This window comes from Schistocerca americana, chromosome 1 (assembly GCF_021461395.2).
Source record: "Schistocerca americana isolate TAMUIC-IGC-003095 chromosome 1, iqSchAmer2.1, whole genome shotgun sequence".
In the NCBI taxonomy this organism is placed as follows: domain Eukaryota; kingdom Metazoa; phylum Arthropoda; class Insecta; order Orthoptera; family Acrididae; genus Schistocerca; species Schistocerca americana.
Genome location: NC_060119.1, coordinates 236628039 through 236646382, shown reverse-complemented (window position 1 = coordinate 236646382; position 18344 = coordinate 236628039). Strand labels below are relative to the sequence as shown.

Genomic DNA, 18344 nt, shown 5'->3' with positions numbered 1-18344 from the left:
TTTAAATGTGACAAGTTGGTTGAGGATTGGCAAATCCAATGAATCTAAACATGAAACATGATTGCCATCATGAACTGTTGAGTAGTGTAGCCCACGATGTGCGTTTGTCATTGCAATAACCTTCTCGCATTTCCAATTTTGCTGAAATTTCTGACAACATAACCCAACATAACAAAGTACCAACTAACTTAATTAACGAATCACAGGAAATTACAAATGAGCATTCTGATAGGCTACTGACAACCAACTATGACCCTTCACATTTACTTCCCGCTGCACCAACATTTACTAACAGAAGCACGCAACAGAAAGCCAGGTAGGCCTACACCAGGAGGACACTTTTACCAAAAATATAGGGAACTGGCATTTGCAGTTGAATGCAGAACAATTCTACTGCCACCAATGTAGATTTTACGCAAAGATTACAAAAATGAGACAAGAGAAATTAGAGCTACAGAGGCATATATCACTCACTTTTCCCTTGCTCCATTTGTGAGGGAACAGGAAAGGAAATGACCACTGGTGGCACAAGCTATCCTCTCTGCTATACACTTTGTGGCGTCTTGTTGAGTGTTACATAGACATAGATGTATGAAAGTATAATATGTGCATTTAACTTGAAAATGTGATAAATGACACTGCCATCACACAAATATGTTGACATCAAGGTGATAAGCAGTACATTATCTACTTCGGAATAAGAATTTTTTTCAGCCCGGTCCTTACTCCTTACCCACATTTCTCAAACTACGTAAAGCAGGTACAGACAACTTTACACTATGAAGTAACACTGAGTTTCAATTAACCAATATTCATCTTATTGTAAACCTACCATGAAATGCCCCACATGTGGCATGGGTGCTATGGAATACACAGATGGAAATTATGGTGCAGAAGCATCAATCATTCCACGTTGGCTGTCACTCCATCAGCAGGAGAAGAGTAAGCTGAAACATCCATGTATTTTATTAATTGCAAAAACTTTAATTAATCAATTAATTTAACAACATATGCAACAATTAAATTAGAGCAATTAAAATCAGTTACGTCAATAATGTTTCCCACTAGCATAGTCATCATAAATGCCAATAGGTGTTTCTTGGTCATACTTTTAGTCTTTAGCTGACTTATGATATGGTTTTTGCCATATATTTGGCCATTAATGCTCTTACTAATAGATGATATGATGAGTGAGATTAAAAAATCAAATTAAGATCAAAATAAGATTAGTTTAAATTTTGTATCTGAAACTTTAATGTTATTTCCAGAAACTCGTGCATCTGCACACTAAGACAAAACTTTAGCATCTTTTGAAAATAAATAAAATTGAACAAATGAAGAGCAACACATTCTTAAATTAGTAAACTGGAATAATGAGCTGTTGTCTACTCAGTCAAAGTTAATGAATGCATAGAGTGGTCATAATGAACTACTCTCCCTATCTGAAAAAAATTCAGGAAGGTGCACTGTCTGGTACAAATCTTTCAATGCTATCACACGTATCTCATTCTGACAACATCAGGGGCATTAGAGATGGAGTGCTAGCTCAGCAAGATGAGCACTGGTGAGGAAGCAGCTATGCTCTTTTTGTAGTAACCATCCTAGCACCCCGCTTATAGAAAACATATTATGAGCCAATATAAACTCCATCTTCCTCAGATATGATGGTATTACATTATTTTTATCAATGTACTTTATTTTAACCAATGCCCCATTCTGTTTGGTGACGGCCTCTCCCTAGTTAGAAAACAATCAATACACTGGCTGTCAAGCACACATGTATGACTGAACCTGAGAACTTGATAGCCAGTGTATTGCTTACCACTGATCAAGACATATTGCTTTAATACTGGAAACATATGTTCATTGTTTTACACATTTTGACTTTGATAAAGTATTCTTTGGATGTGAAGATATGAATGACGTGATGTTGTGACTGTAATTTTTCTTCCGTGATGATGGCCAATGACCAAAACAGGTCATAACAAATAAGTATTACAAGACAGCATTGTGTCATGCATTTTCCCAAGTATCTATATTCACGAAGCCCAAGAAAGCTTTACATCTTTATCTTGTTTATGCAAGAAGAAGAGAGTGTCCTGGACAAACTTTTCTACTGCGTACATTCTTTAAATGGTCTGAAAAACATTCTGCAAATTGTAACAGATAAAGAAAGTCAATCAGCACACCCAACTCAATGGCTGAGTTTAAGAGGATCACATAAATCTCAACAACAAAAACACTAACTTCTGTGTCATCATAGTGTTTGCTTCATTTAAGGACAGTTTCAGTCTGTTATGAGTTGTGTTCTGTTTGTGTGCAAGAAGAACATGTTACTGAAGTGTAGTTAGTGTGTGTGGTTATAGCAATTCCTGTTATTCAAAACGAAATGCATACACAGTACTGATAGTTTTTGCTACATTTGTAGACAGGCTAAATTGAAATCGCAAAGTAGACAATTATGCCATATATTAGGAGGGCGTACAGACTGCACTTTGGCAGCAAAATCTGGGACCAGGACAAGCCCTGGGCTCCCCATGTCTGTTGCATGTCTTGTGTCTCGAGTCTTCATTAGTGGTTGAATTGTAAAAAATCTTCCATGGGCTATGCTATGGTACTTTCAAGATAAGTCTCCCTTGACATATACTAACATACTGTTGGCCATGCGACCAGGGCCTCGCAGAGAAAGATTGCCTATTCCTGTCTCGCCCTATTGTGACAGTGCTGAGGGCAGTAGTGAAACTAGTGCTGCACCATCAGCGTCAAACCAGTGTTCTTTCAAAAATACTGATTTTGTTTGTAACGATGAGTGTACAGAGGTACTCAAAATAACACAGTGAGAAGTTAATGACCTAGTAAAAAATCTGGAATCACCGAAAGCTAATGCTAAACTGTTGGCATCAAGACTACAACAGTGGATGAAGACAGTAAATGTGACTGTGTTCTGTACCCACCATATGCCACTCCTTCCATTTTTTGAAAGTGAAAATAACTTGGTATTTTGTAGTGATGTACAGACTAATGGCAGCTATGGGCACTGACTATAAAAGTATACAGTGGAGGTTGTTCATTGGCTCCTCCAAACTAAGTCTCAAGTGTGTGCTACTGCACAATGGCAAAATGTTATCATCGATTCCAACTAGGTATGCACCTTATTGTGAAAGAAACATATGATAAACTGAAACAATTGTTATTGTGATTGAACTATGAGAAGTTTAAATGGCAGATTTCCAGGGACCTGAAAATCATAGGCATATTACTTGGGCTCCAACACAGCTACACCAAATCCTGTTGTTTCTTGCGCCTCTGGGATAGCCGCACTAAAGCAGTTCATTATAAGGAGAAAGACTGGCTTAGAGTCAATCACTTGAACCAGGATCTCACTATTTTATGTGTGAAGCGCTTGTTGAATCCTAGAACACATTTCCCTCTGCTCTTCATATGAAATTAGGCCTAATGAAAAACTTCTTTAATTCCACGGACAAATTGGGGAAGCATTTCTCTATTTGCATGAGAAATTTCCAAGTCTTTGTGAGGAGAAAATAAAAGAGGGGATTTTCATGGGTTCCTACATATGGAAACTGTACAGAGATGAGCTTTTCAAAACAATCCTGGCAAGTGATGAAAACTTAGGTTGGGATGCCTTTGTCAATAAACTTTCTAAGAAACAATAGGGGAGAAAACTATCTTGTGGCAAATCATCTGCACTGCTACAACAGACTGGGGTGCAACATGTCCTTTAAGTTAGATTTCCTAGAGTCCCACTTGGACTTCTTTCTGATAAACACAGACAACACTTCCACCAGCTAATTTCAGTCACGGAAATGAGATTCAAGGGAAAGTGGAGTCCATCAATGTTAGCCTATTACTGCTGGACACTAACTTGAGAATCAACTGCAGAAAGCTACAAATGCCAGACAAAACAGTTGTGCCTTGAGTGACCTTCCTCCAAGGAATAACACCAAGATAAATTTATGCATAAGCCTACAGAGGCAATAACGTAAAGTTAATATAACTTCAAAACGAGAACTGATCTTGCATTTTCATTAACATTTTCATTATCATCACACCAAAAAACACAAAGATTAGCTGTTGTCATGCCAGTTACAGTAAAAAAGTAAAATTCTGTTGGCTAATATAATCATAGCCTACAGGATTCCATTAGGAGGAAATAGTGGACAGCCAATTTCATCTTTTGTGGTATCATCTGATGCAAAGAAATCAGGTGAAGAAGTAAAATGAAGGAAAAATAACCATCAAAAGTAATCAGATACAGTGAGGTCAGGGAGATGGTACCAGACGATAATACTCCGAGTTCCCCCCCTCCCCCTTTCCACTTCCCAGGACTTATCACGCTACTGCTACTGCTGCTGCTGTTGTTGTCATCATCTTCTTCTTTAATTCAAAGACTGATTTGATGCAGCCTCCATGCTAGTCTATCCTGTGCAAGTCTCTTCATCTCTGCATAAAGACTGCAACCTGCATCCATTTGAGGCTCAATACTGCAGCCAAGTCTTGGTCTCCCTGTACAATTTTTACCACCAACAATTCCCTCCATTACCAAACTGATGATTCCTTGATGTCTTGGCATATGACCTATTCAACTGATCCATTCTTTCACTGAAATTGTGTTCAATTTCTTTTATCCCCAATTCGTTTCAGTACCTCCTCCTCAATTATTCAATCCAGCCACCTAATTTTCAGTATTCTTCTGTATCAACACATTTCAAAAGCTTCTATCATCTTCTTGTCTGAACAAAAGCTTCTATTATCTTCTTGTCTGAAATGTTTATTGTCCATGGTTCACTTCCATACAAAGCTATACTCCACACAACCTCAAGAAAGGCCTTCCCTCACTTAAATTTATATCTGATATAAACAAATTTCTCATTTTCAAAAACATTTTTCCTGCTATAGCCAGTCACATTTTGTATCCTTCCTGCTTTGACCATCATTAGTTATTTGCTGCCCAAATAGGAAGCCCCATCTGCTACTTTTAGTGTCTTATTCCCTAATCTAATTCCCTCAATATGGCCTGATTTAATCCATGTATACCATATTAAACTTGTTCAGGTATAGGATTATTTTAGTTTCATGGCAGGGCACCATTCATGTTACTTAAAATTTGATGGTAAATTTGTTTACGTGATGAGTTCATGAAATTTATCAAATTTGTGTTGTGCAATTTCATAGTTTAACTCGTGCATTTTCTGATTCTGCAACATAGTGGTCAGGTAGAGATAACTGCCATGAACTTGGAAGAAATCAGGCCCACAACTCGTATGGCCATCCGATTTCTGATTACATCCATAAAAAGTAGTAAAATACAAGAAGTTGGGTGAGGTTCACCATTTTATAACAGCCAGAGGGTGAAAGGAGCCTACCTTGTGGTGGAAGATCAGCTTCCACATACGACTGGCAGCCCCCACCAACCAAAAATCCAGTCACGGTCGAATGGAAGTAGAAGGTTCCAGTCACACACCCCCAGAATGTGTGAAGCCTTTCAAATCACTGACCTCCGAAGATTCAGCATAGATGAGTTTTGAATGACAAATTCTCTAAGAACTAAGATCTACATCACCAGAACTGCATAGCATGGTTTTCTCACTGGAAAACTGGAAGCCATGGATCAAGGCTTCAGATTTCTCTTTCCTTACAGCATCCACTAACTGGTATTCAAGATGTAGTCTATAGTTGGTATTTAGCAATACAGATGGTTGAAGAACTGTGTGAATATAAAAGTCAGTGACCTTCAGGGATGGTGAGATCATAGACCCGACAGCTTCTGTGAAACTGTTCACTGAAAACAGTCTCTTGTGTATGGAGGGTACTCTAGGATGCAAAGGCAAAAACAACTGGAGACAGAGAATATCGCTGATAAAGATATGGAAGCAGCCTCTGAAATACCATTCATACAGCATGGTAAGGACATAATAATGACATGAGATGTCACACGTCTTTCTTAAATTAAAGAAGAGTGTAATAAGGTATTGGCAACAGATGGAAGATTTTAATGGATTCTAAGAGAATTATGTGGTCAGTTATGGACCATGTCTCCATAAATTTGGACTGTGTTTTGGACAGAATTACACAGATCATGCAGTATTGGCTGGAGGCAGCTTTAATCTACCGAGTATAGACTGTAATGTCACTGAATTCACTACAGGTGATATGGACAGTCAGTCTTGTATTTTTGAACACGTTTTCCGAAAATTGCCTTGAAGAACTAGTTAAGAGAACCCACACGAAGTGGAAATACTTTCTTCCTTGTAACTACAAACAGACCTGAGCTTATTGACAGTGTCAGTATAGATAGAAGGACTAGTGACCACAACATGATAGTAATGATGATTATTAATGTTAATAAATCCATTGAGAAGGCTATGAGAGTATTTGTGCTAGAAAAAGACAGATAAGCTGTTGTTAGCATCCCATTTAAGACATTGAATAGGTATCATTTAGTTGCAATATGATGAAAATAGAGAATTTATGGGCAAAGTTTAAACCGATTGTAAATCACACTTTGGGGATCTGTATGTCTAGTAAGCGGATTAAAGGTGGAAAAGAACCTCTGTGGTTTAATGATCAAATTTGGAAAATGCTAAGGAAGCAGAGACTGTTGCACTTTCAGTTCAAAAAAGAACATGCAAATGTCGATACACAAAAATTAGTAGAAATCCTTGTGTCCATAAGGTGATCAATGTGCAAAGCACATAACAACTTCCATAGTGAAAGATCTTGCTGAGCACCTAAGAAAACTCTAGTCATACATAAAATCACCAAGCAGGTCACAGGTTTCTATCCAGTTACTCGTCTACCATTCTGAGGTGGCAATACAAGACAGCAAAAGGAAAGTTGAAGTTTTAAATTTCACATTTAAGAAATCATTCTCACAGGAGAGTCATACAAACATACCGTCATTTGACTGGCTCCTGCTTGGTGGACGTACAAATAGGCATCCATGGCATAGAGAAGCAACTGAAAGAGTTGACAGCATATAAGTCACCAGGTCCAGATGGAATCCCATTACAGAAAGACTCTGCAGCCCATCACTTATCTTACATTTATCGCAAAATCTCTCACAAACCCTAAAGTCCCAAGTGACTGGAAAAAAGCACAGGTGACTCCTGCATATAAAAAAGGTAAAACAACAGACCCACTTAATTACAGAACAGTATTCTTAACATTAGTTTGCTGCAGAATTCTTGAATACATTCTGAGTTTGAATATAATAAATTTTCTTGAGACAGAAAAGCTTATGTCCACAAAACGGCATTGATTTAGAAACCATTACACGCGTGAAGATTGGCTTGTCCTTTCTCTTACGTTATCCTAGAAACCAAGGATGGAGGGCAACAGGCATATTCCATATTCCTATATTTCCAGAAAGTGTTTGACACAGTGTCCCACAGCAGACTGTTGACAAAGCACAGAGCATAAGGATTAGATTTCCAGATGTGTGAGTGTCTCGAAGACTTTTTAAGTAATGGAATCCACTACATTGTCCTCTGTGGCGATTGTTCATCAGAGACATGGGTATCATCAGGAGTGTCCCATGAAAGTATGATAAGACTACTCTTTTTCTCTTCATACATATATAACATGGTGAGCAATAATTTACAACTGTTTGCTGATGACACTGTGATGCACAAGGTGGTGTCATCATTTCTAACTGCTGTGATGAATGGCAGCTTGCTCTAAATGTAGAAAAATGTAAGTTAATGTGCATGAGTAGGGAAAAAACAATCCTGTAACGTTTGAATACAGCATTAGAAGTGTGCTGGCTGACATAGTCACGTCAATCAAATATCTAGGTATAATGTCGCAAAACAATATGGTACGGAATGAGCACATTAGGTTGGTAGTATGGAAGGTGGATGGGTGAGTTCATTTTATTTAGAGAATTTTGGAATAGTGTGGCTCATTTATAAAGCAGACTGAGCACAGAATGCTAGTGTGATCCACTCTTGAATATCGCTCACGTGTTTGGATCCCAACCAGGTTATATTAAAGGAGGAAATCGAAGCAATTCAGATGCATGCTACTACATTTGTTACCAGCAGGTTCAATCATCATGCAAGTACCACGGAGATGCTTCGTGGAATCAAAAGGAAATCTCCAGAGAGAGAAGACGATACTTGTTTTGTGACACACTATTGCAGAAAATTAGAGAACTGGCATTTGAGGCTGACTGCCGACCGATTCTACTGCAGCCAATGTACATTATATGCAAGGACCACAAAGATAAGAGAAATTAGGGCTCACACGGAGACTTATAGATAGTCATTTTCCCTCACTCTGTTTATGAGTGGAAGAGAAAAGAAAATTACTACTAGTGGCGCATGATACCCTCTGCCACAAACGGTATAGGGGTTTGCAGAGTATGGATGTAGATGTAGACAAAAGACGTCTTACCTCAAGAGAGCAACCCATCCCCCAATGCACCATTCACTCAACTAACTTTCACAGAACACTCGTACAGCTAATGGACCACATATGCATTTTTACCCAGTTTCAAGACTGGGACAATTGAGCTTTACTTAAATTATGTAAGGAACTCATCCTCACATTAGATACGATAAAACACTACACAAATGTGGTGTCGGTAATCAAAGAATATACCTTGTAGCATTTAACTGAGGTTTCTATCAAGTGCCCATCCCCTTCTCATGTCCAAGAACCAGAGCACTGAGGAATTTCCAGTCACTAAAAGAAACATTACATGGTTCCAAACATTGTGTAAAGAAGGGCAGGTTGTTATCCTCATGGCAGATTTTGTGTGGACAGGAGATGGTTTCATAGCTGTGAGACGCAGGCGATTGAGTGAAGTGTACTGCAAAATGTTCCACAATAACAGTTGGGTCAGTATGAACACTGCCATGTAAAAGGATAACAGGAATACACTAATTAGTCAATACCTGTGAAGAAGGAGCATGGATCTCTATGGTACAGACATAACTTTCTCAACATTTCTTCTTGTCTTTTATGAGATAGTGCACTGAGGCATTACACCTTTTAAAAGGTAATGTTTTTAATTGGCAGGTACCACCTATGTTGTTCAAATGCAACTTGTGATCTTTAATTGCCTTGGTGATTTATTGTGTCCATTATCAATGAAGGAAGATCAGGGTTTCATATCCTGTCGATTCCTAGGTCACTAGAGACAGACCACAGGAGCAGAATGTGTCAAGGATGGAGAAGGAAATCTGCCACACCTTTCCTAAGAAAACATCCCATACTCATCTGGAGCTCTTTAGGGAGATTGTGGAAAGCCTAAATCTGGATGACTGGACACATATTTGAACCATCATCCTCCTGAAAGTGAGTCCAGAGTGCCAACCACTACACCTCTCATTCGGCCTGTGTCCATTATGGGACTGGTTTCCAATGAAGTATTCCCAAGGAACTGGGATCACTAACTGTGCTGCTTTTAATACTGTAGTAATTGTATCCTGTGTTATGTTATCCACATTCTCCAGTGAAGTAGCATCAGATGGAAGCAAGGTAATCAGCTTTCTTAAGGACCCATTGTGACGGGCATTCGTTCTGGTAATGGCATGGGAGAGACATGCCAATCAGTAAAAGATCACTTTTGCAGTGGTTTCCATGTAGCTCAGCTGGATTGAATGGAGGAGGCTGGAGTTACAGATCGTGAGATTTACGACACATTAAAATAAGCTGGAGAACTGAGTTCATTTGTTTCATTATACTGCCTAGGTCAGATAATCTAACAATGGTTTACAATAGGCTGTGGGTGTTGCAATCACCTGGGAGAAGGAAAGGCAGAGGTAGCTGGTGGATCAGGTTAACCATCTCTTGATATGTGGCCTGCCTATCTCGAGAGAGATAGACAACATACAGAGGGTGCTATTCCCTTCACAAACAGATATATTCAGAAGATCTCCAGGACCCGACACTGAGGGAAATGTGAATGTCTTCACACCAGGGGTTTAGTCACAGTGTTAGCAAAATTTGTTGTGAATTGAAATGAATGTAGTCATTTGAATCTTTCTTTATTTCTGTACATTTCTTTCCTCCTCTAAAATGGGGTACTTTGAAATGGGATACTTTGAAAACCAAGGGGGATGTTGTTCTCCACAACTTATACGAGGGTTATTCACAACTGATACAAAAGAGTTACATGTTTGCACCTGTTACTGTCCTTCAAGGTAGTCACCAGTATTGTATAGAATCCGTTGCCAGTGATGAGGAAGGCATAGCATACCGTTAGCAGAGCCTGTTCTGTTGATGGTGCAAATGGAGTAGTCTAAAGTTATGGTTATTCTTGTGTACGACTGTGATGGTGTTATCCTAATGCATTATGTTCCTCCACGGCAGACCATCAATGCACAGTATTAATGTTTGTTTTTGGAGCATCACCTGCGACCAGCTTTGTGAAAGAAGTGGCTACAATTTCTGCGCAACCCAGACTCATCATTTTGCAAGACAAAGCGCAGGCACATAGAGCGCGAGCTGTGGCTGCTCTGTTCGGTCGATGGGACTCTGAAGTACTGTACCATGCACCATACTCAACGGACTTAAGTGACTTAAGTCTTAGTGACTTTGATTTGATTCCAAATATGAAGGAATCACTTCGTGGAATTTGCTTCAGAACTGTTCCACAGATTCTACAGGTAGTAGACCACTCCATTCGCACCATCAACAGAACAGACTCTGCTAACAGTATATTATTACGCCTTCCACATCGTTGGCAACGGGTTCTACACAACGCTGGTGACTACTTTGAAGGACAGTAACAGGTGCAAACATGTAACTCTTTAGTATCGGTTGTGAATAAATAGTTGCCACTATTTAAGTTCCAACACTCGTACACGTTAGTGGTGGGATGCATGGAGTGTTCTGATGCAGTAGCCATCCACGTCCACAGATGAGTCCATTTGTGCAGCGTGAAGACATATGCCCACGATGCAAATACTTAAAAGGGAGGGAGTGCAACTTTACATTACAGCAGCATACCTTTACCTTTTCAGATAATATGTCCCTCTTGAAAGCCAAAACACAAGCATCGGTATACACTCCGATTCCTTTTGGCCCAAACTGACTATGATATTGCAGGGCCTGTGTTGTTACAAATAAGATTACAATGTTCCTTTGGACTTGTAAGGGTGTCTGAAGGAACATCATATCACTCTTCTTAACAACACAGTCACTACAATATAATATTTATCCATGGATACTAGGCAGCAAATTTCAATTAAAATGTCCTCCATTGTAAGGGAATTATGTAATGTGTGTACAAGATCAGGTTGTGAGACAAGAACGACGACATATTGAAGTTTGGGTCTGGCCATCGGTTGTGCATGCCAAAGTGGTTAAGGTGATCACCCGCCAAAGTGGTTAAGGTGATCACCTACATAAAGTGGAAAATCTAGGTTGAAGTCCCAGTCTGACACAAATTTTCACTGTCATCATTGCCTTATACAGCTGATGGTTGTTCACATTTGCAACTGTGAATACATTTCATGTACAAATTGAGTATAGTGGACAAGAACGACACTTCGTTGTTCCAGGTTTTAATACAGTTCTCTCGTCTGTAATGTGAAGCTGTGATGGAAAATAAACACTCTGAATGATGTTGAGACATTTGTGATGAATGATCAGGATGGAGATGACACTGTGTTTTTCACAGGAGAGTACTGCCTGCGATTGAGTCAGTGATCACTGTTTTAATCAGGAATGAGCACCATCATATTTTGTTAATACAAGTTACTTCCCCAAACTTTACTCAAAAATGCTGAAGAAAAAATTACGGTTTTGTGTCCAAAAAGAATTCAGCATCAGTTCAGGTACAGACTAGGTACTTAGGGGGATATTTCTTACCATTTCTTTCAAATTTACTTTTCTTGCATGGTCTGGCCATGGAAGAGAAAGTCTGTGTGTCATACTTTCCTGCATTGATACAATCTATTCTGTCTGGTGAGAATATTTTGGGCTTACAGTTATCAGTGTGAGAAAGTCTGGTCCTTTTCACTGCAGATCATCTGCAATGGTACCACCCTCTCCGTTCAGAGATTTTACCATGTGGGGCACCTAGCCACAGAAACAGCTGTGTGGCATGGTAACTGTTTAACTGTTGCCCAAGAGCCCTTGTGCCCCTGACTCTGCAGGCATATACTCCTTGGCATGTATGGGGAGTTTCCAGCTCTAGCACCAACAGTGCACTTCCTGAGCTGCCGGGGGGCATGCAACTGTATGGATACATGACAATCCCCCTCCCCTTTCCCCACAAAAGATTGGCTGTCATGTTCGATTTTGTGAACAACATCTGATTCAGACAGAACTGCACAGTGGGTGGAATGTGAGCACACTGGGGAAGTTTCCCAACATTACTGAAAAATTTAGGGGCGGTCTAATTCAGAGAGTGGAACAATCATGGGTTAACTGAAGTGAACAAGGAAAATAAAATCTGGAAAAAGTAAAGTTGGCAACCAAATCTATACCACAGATTGGTCACAGGAAAAGAAACAGTCAGAGACTAGGATTGCAGCACTGGAATCAGGAAAAATGGTTAGCTGCTTTAACATTGTAGAAATATCTTAATGATTGCTATATTGTTTTTTTACTATAAATTGCTTCAACTTCGTCGCTCATTAGTAGTTGAGTAATGATAGTAGGCAACACAGATTTTGTTGGTGACATAACTTTGAAGCCATAGTGCACACTGAAAATATTCTGACAGATGGTTCGACGTGACTCACTAGCTTTGGTGTAGATGTCACTGCTACAGATTGTCCCAAAAGCCCTTTTGCTAGTTTGATCCCTGCATGGCGTTCTTCTACAGTAAGGAAGTTCATGCAGATCCAGAGATGGTGCACCCACAGCCTAGTTGGAACTAAACAAACAATCTGTAAAATGTAGTAGAAAGAAAGCTGTCTGGACCCCAACCCTCCCACAGAGGTAATTTAGGATGTCTAATACTTCCAGAGTTCTTATTTTAGGATTCCGCTATTATGGTAACCATGTTATCCTTACATCAAAAATGAGACCTAGAAGCTACACTGAAATATTAAAATGATAAACTGTGGTAATAAAATATAGTTTTGGTGCTGAAAAATTAAGACAGACATCATTTTATTGATAGACAATGAAAAACCTGTTTCTGAAGTGCCTACTTTGATTGTGATTGCAAGACTGCGAAAGAGACAGTGTCATAAAATCTTCTGCAATCAGAGAACACTTCACTTCACTGGGCTCTTCCCTGCATGAACAAGCCTCTACCCCCACAACTCAAAGGCCACAAAGTTCCCTACAGATAGTTTGGATTGCGTAAATCACAATATCCTTTCAAGTAAATTAGAATTTTATGGTGTAACAGGAAATGCTGCAAAATGGTTCAAATCTTAGACCTCTGGCAGGAAACAAAGGGTATTATTAGGAAAAAGACATGCATTAAGCTATCAGGCATCATCCAACTGGGAACTAATTACATGTGGGGTCTCACAAGGTTCCATCTTAGGGCCTTTACTTTTTCTTGTGTATATCAATGACCTTTCATCAGTAACATTACCAGATGCCAAGCTTGTTTTGTAGACAAATCTTGCAACAAATAGCAAATCAAGTATAGTCTTAAAAAGATCAGCTAATAAAATATTTGTGGACATTAATCACTGGTTCCTAACCAATTCTTTGTCACTAAACTTTGAAAAAACAGACTACATGCAGTTCAGAACTTGTAAGGGGTGTCCCACGAGTATATGCCTAACATACGATGACAAGCAGATAGAAGAAGTAGACAGTGTTAAATTCTTGGGTACAGCTTGATGATAAATTCAACTGGGAGGAGCACAACACAGAACTGCTGAAGCGTCTTAACAAATCTCTATTTGCAATGTGAATTGTGTCAGACATAGGGAATATAAAAATGAAAAAGCTGGCATACTATGCTTACTTTCACTCCATAATGTCATATGGGATTTTTTGGCGGGTAGTTCACCCAGCCAAGCTAAAGTTTTTTGGGCACAAAAGCGTGCAATAAGAGTTATATGTGGTGTAAACTCAAGAGCATCCTGCAGAGGCCTATTTAGGGAACTAGGGATACTAACTACTGCTTCCCAATATATTTATTCCTTAATGAAATTTGTCATTAAAAATAGATCACTTTTTCAAACCAAAAGCTCAATTCATGGAATCAATACTAGAAATAAGAATAATCTTCACAAGGATTTAAAGTCACTTACTCTTGTACAAAAAGGTGGGCATTATTCAGGAACACACCTTTTCAATAACTTGCCAGCAGCCATAAAAAGCTTAAACAACCAAAAAGGATTTACTGGTGGCCAATTCCTTCTACTCCATTGATGGATTTCTCAATAGAACCAACTGGTGTGTGTGTGTGTGTGTGTGTGTGTGTGTGTGTGTGTGTGTAAGTACAATACAACTTCTGCACCATTTCAGTGCAGTTCAAAATGGTTCACATGGCTCTGAGCACTATAGGACTTAACATCTGAGGTCATCAGTCCCCTAGAACTTAGAACTAACCTAAGGACATCACAAACATCCATTCCGGAGGGAGGACTCAAATCTGTGACCGTAGCAGTAGCACCTAGAACCGCTCGGCCATCGCGGCCGGCTTCAGTGCGGTAATGTGTTCATTGTAAATAGGTATTGTAGTAGTTCTATTAAATGTTTATTACTGTATAAATAAACTTTTTTAAAAATTTTAAATTCAGTGCATTAATGTGATCTTAGTAACTGAGTGTTTGTAAAATGATTCTGTCATAGAGTGTTGATTAAAAAAATGATGATCATTCCACTTGGGACCTGTGGAAGAAACATCAGCTAATTTGTTTCAATTGTAAATATTTGTCATGTATTATTGTTTTTCTGACATGTTTTACATCCTGGAGGACCTCCTCACTATGGATCAATTAGAATGAAAGTAAATCTAATCTGATCTAAAAAAAACTGTAGCCTGACAAACCCCCCACCTGTCACTGATTACAGTGACATTTGTTGTTCCATCAGGTAGCAGGTCTTTGGTATGGAAGCTTCAGTGGTGTGGTGGATCATATCTTGAATGTAATCCATCCCATTATTGACATTGTTACTATATTCAAACCATGCTGGGTTAAACATACAATGCACTGTTTGTTAGTTATATGTTGTATAGATCATTTGAACAATTCTTTTATCGAAATAATATGGAATGAATCAGTTTATAGGACATGTATAAATGATTATGTGCTTAATGTGCACATTATTTTTTAGTCCTACTCATGCAAGTACACTCAAAAACATGAAAGTACACTTAAAAACAAAGTTGATAATTTTTAAATAGAAATTTGTCCATGGAATAGAAGTAGTAGTCCAGGAGAAATGATTTTAGGTCAGATTTAAAACTTGCTTTGCTGCCTATCAGACGGTTTAAATTATTGGGCAGATTATCAAAAACTTTTGTTGATGCATGCTGAACTCATTTGAGTCACCAACAGCTTTAATAATGGGTAATAAAGCTCGTTTTCCCCTCTAGTGTTGTAGGTATGGACACCACTGTTCTTCTCAAATTGTGACGGATTATTTATTATGAATTTCACTAGCAAACATATATGCTGTGCATTCACAAAGTTTAGATCCTTGAAGAAGTATCTACTCATACAAGACATCTGTGAGTGAATACTACATATTCTTATGGCTTGCCTTTGTGCAATTAATACTTTCTTTCTAAGTGGTGAGATAACCCACAAAATTATTCCATAACACATTATTAAGTGGGAATATGCAAAGTATCCTCCCCCCCATGAACCATGGACCTTGCCGTTGGTGGGGAGGCTTGCATGCCTCAGCGATACAGATAGCCGTACCGTAGGTGCAAACACAATGGAGGGGTATCTGTTGAGAGGCCAGACAAACATGTGGTTCCTGAAGAGGGGCAGCAGCCTTTTCAGTAGTTGCAAGGGCAACAGTCTGGATGATTGACTGATCTGGCCTTGTAACACTAACCAAAATGGCTTTGCTGTGCTGGTACCGCGAACGGCTGAAAGCAAGGGGAAACTACGGCCGTAATTTTTCCCGAGGGCATGCAGCTTTACTGTATGGTTAAATGATGATGGCGTCCTCTTGGGTAAAATATTCCGGAGGTAAAATAGTCCCCCATTCGGATCCCCGGGCGGGGACTACTCAAGAGGACGTCGTTATCAGGAAAAAGAAAACTGGCGTTCTACGGATCGGAGCATGGAATGTCAGATCCCTTAATCGGGCAGGTAGGTTAGAAAATTTAAAAAGGGAAATGGATAGGTTAAAGTTAGGTATAGTGGGAAATAGTGAAGTTCGGTGGCAGCAGGAACAGGACTTCTGGTCAGGTGACTACAGGGTTATAAACACAAAATCAAATAGGGGTAATGCAGGAGTAGGTTTAATATTGAATAGGAAAATAGGAATGCGGGTAAGCTACTACAAACAGCATAGTGAACACATTATTGTGGCAAAGATAGACACGAAGCCCACGCCTACAACAGTAGTACAAGTTTATATGCCAACTAGCTCTGCAGATGACGAAGAAATTGAAGAAATGTATGATGAAATAAAAGAAATTATTCAGATAGTGAAGGGTGACGAAAATTTAATAGTCATGGGTGACTGGAATTCGGTAGTAGGAAAAGGGAGAGAAGGAAATGTAGTAGGTGAATATGGATTGGGGCTAAGAAATGAAAGAGGAAGCCGCCTGGTAGAATTTTGCACAGAGCATAAGTTAATCATAGCTAACACTTGGTTCAAGAATCATAAAAGGAGGTTGCATACATGGAAGAATCCTGGAGATACTAAAAGGTATCGATGGATTATATAACGGTAAGACAGAGATTTAGGAACCAGGTTTTAAATTGTAAGACATTTCCAGGGGCAGATGTGGACTCTGACCACAATCTATTGCTTATGAGCTGTAGATTAAAACTGAAAAAACTGCAAAAAGGTGGGAATTTAAGGAGATGGGACCTGGATAAACTGGCTAAACCAGAGGTTGTACAGAGTTTCAGGCAGAGCATAAGGGAACAATTGACAGGAATGGGGGAAAGAAATACAGTATAAGAAGAATGGGTAGCTCTGAGGGATGAAGTAGTGAAGGCAGCAGAGGATCAAGTAGGTAAAAAGACGAGGGCTAGTAGAAATCCTTGGGTAACAGAAGATATATTGAATTTAATTGATGAAAGGAGAAAATATGAAAATGCAGTAAATGAAGCAGGCAAAAAGGAATACAAACGTCTCAAAAATGAGATCGACAGGAAATGCAAAATTGTTAAGCAGGGATGGCTAGAAGACAAATGTAAGGATGTAGAAGTGAGTGTCACTAGGGGTAAGATAGATACTGCCTACAGAAAAATTAGAGAGACCTTTGGAGATAAGAGAACCACTTGCATGAACATAAAGAGCTCAGATGGAAACCCAGTTCTAAGCAAAGAAGGGAAAGCAGAAAGGTGGAAGGAGTATATAGAGGGTCTATACAAGGGTGAAGTACTTGAGGACAATATTATGGAAATGGAAGAGGCAGAGGATGTAGATGAAGATGAAATGGGAGATACGATACTGCGTGAAGAGTTTGACAGAGCACTGAAAGACTTGAGTCGAAACAAGGCCCCCGGAGTAGACAACATTCCATTAGAACTACTAACGGCCTTGGGAGAGCCAGTCCTGACAAAACTCTACCATCTGGTGAACAAGATGTATGAAACAGGCGAAATACCCTCAGACTTCAAGAAGAATATAATAATTCCAATCCCAAAGAAAGCAGGTGTTGACAGATGTGAAAATTACCGAACTATCAGTTTAATATGTCACAGCTGCAAAATACTAATGCGAATTCTTTACAGACGAATGGAAAAACTAGTAAAAGCCGACCTTGGGGAACATCAGTTTGGATTCCGTAGAAATGTTGGAACACATGAGGCAATACTGACCCTACGACTTATCTTAGACGCTAGATTAAGGAAGGGCAAACTTATGTTTCTAGCATTTGTAGACTTAGAGAAAGCTTTAGACAATGTTGACTGGAATACTCTCTTTCAAATTCTGAAGGTGGCAGGGGTAAAATACAGGGAACAAAAGGCTATTTACAATTTGTACAGAAACCAGATGGCAGTTATAAGAGTCGAGGGACATGAAAGGGAAGCAGTGGTTGGGAAGGGAGTGAGACAGGGTTGTAGCCTCTCCCCGATGCTATTCAATCTGTATATTGAGCAAGCAGTAAAGGAAACAAAAGAAAAATTCGGAGTAGGTTCGCCGATGACACTGTAATTCTGTCAGGGACAGCAAAGGGCTTGGAAGAGCAGTTGAACGGAATGGACGGTGTCTTGAAAGGAGGGTATAAGGTGTACATCAACAAAAGCAAACCG

General features: G+C 39.3%; 1 protein-coding gene across 2 annotated transcripts in view; it reads right to left on the bottom strand.

Annotated features, from left to right (window-relative positions):
• LOC124622270 (zinc finger protein 16) overlaps window positions 1–18344 on the bottom strand; it is a 138892-nt gene that overhangs the window by 95866 nt on the left and 24682 nt on the right. For both annotated transcript variants that reach the window (XM_047148043.1, XM_047147971.1), the window contains exon 2: window positions 833–947. In XM_047148043.1, coding sequence (XP_047003999.1) covers window positions 833–856 — 24 coding nt within the window. In that variant the 5' untranslated portion in view covers window positions 857–947. The remainder of the gene's footprint in view (window positions 1–832; window positions 948–18344) is intronic.